General features: G+C 49.6%; 1 protein-coding gene across 1 annotated transcript in view; it reads left to right on the forward strand.

Annotated features, from left to right (window-relative positions):
• Efcab8 (EF-hand calcium binding domain 8) overlaps nt 1–6,000 on the forward strand; it is an 81,526-nt gene that overhangs the window by 18,098 nt on the left and 57,428 nt on the right. Inside the window, exons 8-10 of the mRNA XM_012514651.2 lie at nt 507–631; nt 2,884–2,957; nt 5,185–5,315. Of these exons, the coding sequence (XP_012370105.2) occupies nt 507–631; nt 2,884–2,957; nt 5,185–5,315 (330 nt within the window). The remainder of the gene's footprint in view (nt 1–506; nt 632–2,883; nt 2,958–5,184; nt 5,316–6,000) is intronic.

Genomic DNA, 6,000 nt, shown 5'->3' on the forward strand with positions numbered 1-6,000 from the left:
GGGCAGGTAAGGCTAGGGTCTCAGTGAGACCCTTGGGAATAGGCTTGGGAAGGTCTGTACCCCACTGGTGCTGGGCCCTGTGACTCCTTTCCCTCAAGCTGCTGCTCCTTGGGGCCATCTTTAGGACCACTCTGACCTTGGAGTAATAGTTGCTCCCTCTCCTTCCCCCACTCAGTGAGCCATCCAGCCCTGAGGGTCCTGATGTGCTGACACCCTGGGAACATCATAGGCTTAGGGAGGGAGGACTTGTCAAAGAGCAGTTGGAGGACTAGGGGTTAATTAAATTTTGGGGGCTTAATTCATTTTGATCAAAACAAAATACAGAATTCTTGCTCAAGAGTGACCTTGGATCTGGGCAACTAGACTAATGCTTGTCAGCATGGCAGAAGTGCAGGGCCAGGTCCAAGCCTGTGGAAAGTGTCCTTTTTCCCAAGGCAGAGGGGGCTTTTGGGACAGAAAAGAGCAGGTGAGAATCCACAGCTTCCTCCATCTCCATCTTTCCTTAGGTCTGATTATCACAAAGGTGTGTTCTGCCTTGGGGACACCAACGGCAATGTCATCATTTTCACTTCTGAAAATGTGGCCAATGGGCTGTTCAACCCACGTGTCCTTCCTAGGACTTCCAAATGGGGTAACTAAGAGGGTTGGGAATGGGGCTGGGCCTGGAGTGAAAGGAGGAGGAAGTAATGAGCTCCCCTGGTATTGAGGCCCACTCCCCTCTCACTGCTTTGGACCTCAGAGTTCAGCGAATATGTAGGCCACTGGGCTTTGCAGCCAAGAGGAGATGAGAAGAAGGCTATTTCCTGTAGGCAGTAGCTTGTGCAGCTTGGTGGGGGTTTGCTGCAGGGCCATCCTCAACCTGAGAAGAGTGAGGCTTGTGGCTGTGACCTGGGGAAGTCTCTTGGCCTCCTAAGGTCGGGCATCCCATGATCTTCCTTGGGTGGCTCTGGGGTGGCTTCTCCTCTCTTTGGACTTAAACTGCTTTCAGATGTGTGGGGTGGGTTCTGGGGAACCCAGAGAACTGCTTGACTAGGCAGGAACATGAATAAATTCGGGTGCATACCTTCTGTAATTTCTGCCCACTGCCATGAGGGATGCTATTGTTACAGCCCCTGGAATCTACTTATACATGGATTGGGGCTTATAAATTATGACTGAGATCTGAAACCAGGTTATCTCATTTTAAATCACTTGCTGGACTATGTCCCAAATTGACTAAGGAAGCTGTTTGGAGCTACTCTATCTAAGGATACTAGGTCCTTAAGGGCCATGGGGCCTGGAGCCGTCTGGGGGACTTGCCTGAGCTGGCCTAGAATGAGTCTATGGATGCACAATGTGGGGCCTTCAGACTATGCCATATCCATCTACAGGAGCCTGGACCACCAGGGGTCTGATTGCCTCAGTCCAGGACACCAGCGTTACCCTTGAACTCTAACTGAGCAGGACATCTCTAAGGGTTCTGATGGCTGGGTGAGCCCCTTGCCAAGCCTCCTAGGCTATGCCCCCACTGGAGACCAAAAGTAGGTCCTGTCCTGCATGCCACATTGGGGCAGCTCCTTGTCTCATAAGCCTTTGAGCCTGCCCTGCCCTGATCACTTTGTGCCACCTAGGAGCTAGCACATTTGGTCATAGTAGCCTCTGAGCTGAGTGCTAGATGGGAGACCCAGGGAGACAAATGAAGCTGGAGTGTGGGGCAGGAGTCCTTCCAGGCCACTTGCTAACGGAAGGCTGAGATAAATGTGAACACGGAGGGAGGAGATGTTCTGTTCAGTGGAGGTGTAGCTGTGAGACAGAGCTGACAGACTGAGATAGGCTCCCCGCTCCGTGTGACCTGAAGCTGGCTGCTCAATCTCCCTGTGCCTCAGTCTGCTTATTCAAATAGGGACAACTGTGTTTAATTGACGGCTTTGAGGTAAGATTCATAGAACAAGTGCGTAGTGTTAGGCATATAGTAAGCACTCAGTGTCAGTGTCACCCTGTCCTTCTTGGGCCCTTGTAGACTGTGGGAGACAGGCAGTAAAGATGTAGTCATGTCACAGCTCTTTCCTGTGCCATGGCGAATGGCCCCACTTCACCAGCTTAGAACAACATCCTTCCCCCTCGGACTTCCTTGGCTAGCTCCTTTCTGATCTTGGAGCTGGGGCTGGTGACTGCTGAATTGAACTGCTTGGCATAGCCCCCCAACCCCCATCCTTTCTTTCTTCTACTTTCCCTGGGAGTTGTTGTCAGATCTGAGGCCAAATTGTCTGTGCTTCCAACCTCCTTCCCTAAATTGCTCCTAAGGGTAGGCCCATGCTTGTGCCCTGGCACCACTGGCTCCACCCATCTGTGTCCAGCTTGCTTTCCCTGGAGACTTAATCTTGTCAGTCTGGAGACTCTCTGGCCAGTGCATGGGGGCCACACTGTGCTGTGTGCAGTGCCTGGCACATTGGAGTGGCTTGTTTCATGGTGCATGTATGTACCCTCCACTTATGTAGCTGCTTTCTGGAAAGGAGCACGGGTATCCAAGGCACTGAGCAGATGCCTGGAGGACTGCTTCTCAGGATGACTACAGCCTGCAGTCACAGTTCATTCTGCACTCCAGCTAGGTTGGGGCTTAGTAGCAGAACTGGCTTACTTAGATTGCAGCATCTGTGAGAGTGCGGGTCCTGGATTCTCATTACCAGCAGGGGATGCTGGTGGCAGCATGACCTGCCTAGGTGGAGATTAACTGGAGCAGAGACACCTGAGCTCACCAGGTCACAGCAAGGCTCTGGCTAGCTCTTGGCCAAAGCTTTTTGAGACACGAAGGCATTGCATTCCTGCTCCACCTGCTGCCCGAGACTTGCTTGTCTGGCAGAGGGGAAAGCTGATGATGTGAACTTCAGTGTTTTTCTTTATCAGATAGCTGGGTCAGTGTTTCCATGCAGAAACTCTTAAATGAGAAGTCCATCTTGTACAGAAGTTACTGGCTGCCGGTAAGTTACTTCTTTCCCATTACCATGCTAATTATATTGTACCGTTATGCACGCACCCTTCACAGATAAATGCAGAAAGTATACTTATTCCCTGAATTCAGTCTTCTCTCTTGGGACTTGGGCTGTAAAAACAGCAGGGAGGCAGTTGTTGGGTCCCATGGGCCCAGGTAGAGGACAAGGACACCGTGTCCCCAAGTGTGGCCGTATCCCTCACTGCCTTCGTAGCTCCACCCTGGCACTGCCAACCTTATCTTCTGGAACACTTCAGGGCTTCTGGCTGGTTTCCCTGCTTCTTTCTCCACCCATGCTTTCTCCATTGAGGAGCTGGAGGAGTTATGCATTAGACATACAACTGTGTCAATCCAGTGGCTTCTTATCATGTTGGCAACAAAATCTCAAGTCTTTGCTTGACCATCAGGGCTGAAGTTGATCTGGCTCCTGGCTTGCTCCAAGTCTTGTTTTCTACGTGTCTTACTCATTCTGCTGCAAGAGACACAGGCTCCCTTCCTTCTCCTGGCAGCCCACGCCCTTTCCTCCTGCAGGGCTTTGGCACATGCTGTTCCTTGAGGCTGCAGTGCTACTACCCTAGGTTCTGGTATACTGCCCCTCTTCTTCTCTCATGCCTTAACCAATCAACCAGAGCAACCTGCTGCCTGCCTCTGCCTTTATTCTGTCCTCCTGCAGTGTTTATTATTCCCTACTTTATATTGTCCGTCTATCTATCCATTATTTTTTTCCTGTTATCCTCATGAGATTAACAACTCCCTGAGGACAGGTACTGCGTATGTTGTGCTCTCTGTTCTGTCTCCAGTGCCTCAGTCTCTGGGCTTTGTGGTTCCCAGGACATTTGTTGAACAAATAAAGATATGCGATGTTCAGGGCAAGTGTCTTAGTTACTTTGTTTTATTTTATGTATTTAATATAGAGTCTACAGGGTCTCACTACATAGATCAGACTCAGACTCCTAGTGATCCTTCCTGTTTTTCAGCCTCTCAAGCGCTGGGATTACAGGCGGATGCCACCACACCCAGTCTCAATCGCTTTCTCAGCATGCTGTGGGGGTGGGCCCAGCACAGCACACCAAGGATCGAACCCCTGGCCCCTGTGTCTGCCTAAACAGGCATTTTAATCTGCTGAGCTATCTGGCTGGCCCTGAGCTATTTTTCTTGTTGCTGAGACAAAATACTCAGACACCCAAAGTTAAAGGAGGAAGGATTTATTTAGCTCCCTGTTTGTGGAGGTTTCACCATAATCAGCTGGCTCCAAGGCAGGGTAGCCCGAGGGCGGGTCCTCTACACTCTAGGCTGTAGATCTGCTAAGTCACTTAGTTAAGCTTCTAAACTTGATACAGTGTATCAACAATTATAGCAAGTCTGAGTTGGGTGGCCTAAAGCTCTGAGGTGCTTCCTTCAGAGCAGGTGGGATCCTTTCAGGAAGAAGCACCCACTACCTCCCATTCCTTTCCTCCTTTCTGGGACTCTGATCTTGGGCTTGGTTTTCCATGTGCATTGTTCAGTGTCCCATGTCTCCTTCAGTGCCTTGGGATTCATGATATCATTGTGATAGGCATTTGGTGAGATGGTGACCTGAAAAGGCCTGGTGCTCTGCATGTGGGAGCCCCTGAACCATGTTTAATGATTGGCTTTCTGTAACTGGACTCCCCCATCTTTCAGTCTCCTCCATTCCCAACCTGGAGAGGATGGACTTGGGAGGTTGAGGCTGGTCCAGATCATGAGCAGAGGTGGGGATCCAGAGTCAGCCACCAGATCACCTCCTGGGTGTGTGTGTGTGTGTGTGTGTGTGTGTGTGTGTGTGTTCCTTCTGTTGCTAGAGTTGCAACAAGATGCACATTTTCACTCTTGCCATTCTCTGACAAGCACACCAATGAGCAGACATGGAGGTTGGCAGTGGGTGCACAGCACGATAGATGAGGATCTGGACACCCTTGGGAGAATGGTACTACCATGAACCTAACCTCATTTGTCCTCTAACTTATAAAACCCCCCAAAAAACTATGTTCCTGTACTTATAAGCATTTTCTGAAATAAAGGATGGCCATACTCCTTTGATTCCTGGATCTGGGCTGGGATTATGGGCCACATCACCCTTTCCCAGCTGTGGTCACTAGGGTAAGTCTTAAGTCCCCTCTTGGCCATCTTCCAGGGGCCCGGCCTGGAACACAGTTGTCCTTGGAAGGATCTCCCACTAGTACCTCTCTCTTCCCTAGGCTCTCCATCCCAACTGGTGTCAGCAGGTCAAGTTTGTCCCTCAGATGAACATGGTGGTCTCCTGTTCAGCTGTTGAGAAGTCCTCTATGGTGCTGACGATGTTGCCAGCCAAAGACCCAGAGAAACTCAAGTAAGGAGCACCTCTGCTCCTGTGACAGCAGAGGGCATGGGAGAGGGTGGGTGGTGAGTGTCCCTTGGCTTCACTTTAGCCACAAGTAGTGTCTCTGCAGAGTTAGGACCCACATCTGTGTTAGCGGCACTATGGAGGGCAGGGCAGTGTTCCGAGGATCACAGTGGGCCCAGGGAAGCAGTGTGCATCCCTGGCTGATGGATATAGCAGTCTGAGCACGGACTGTGGACTCTAATTATAGTCATCGCCTCAGCATTGCCATATGGCAGGAGCACAAATAGGCCAGTTTACGTAGAAGCTGGCACGGAGGAAGCAGGTAGTCAAGTGACATTTCTGAATGAGGGAATGTGCGCAAGCTGCTTTAACTCCGTGAGCATCAGTCTCCCTATCCATAAAATGAATTGGGATGACAGCACTTACCTCACTTATTTCAGAAATTCCTTGAGTGAATAACACTCCACTGTGGTTTGTGCTCAACAACTGTGTTCTTTGGAGATGGTTGATCTGTTTTGTTCATTCTCAACTCCTCTATTGCAGAGTGAACTTTTTCCTTTTCCTTTTTTAAATTTTACTTTATTTTATTTTTATCTTTTTAAAATTAATTTTATTAAGAAAGAAATAGCAATGAGACAGTTTCAAAACAGGTTAGTAGGACAGTTATGATAATTAATACATTGCATATTGT

This window comes from Octodon degus, unplaced genomic scaffold (assembly GCF_000260255.1).
Source record: "Octodon degus isolate 3935 unplaced genomic scaffold, OctDeg1.0 scaffold00037, whole genome shotgun sequence".
NCBI lineage: Eukaryota > Metazoa > Chordata > Mammalia > Rodentia > Octodontidae > Octodon > Octodon degus.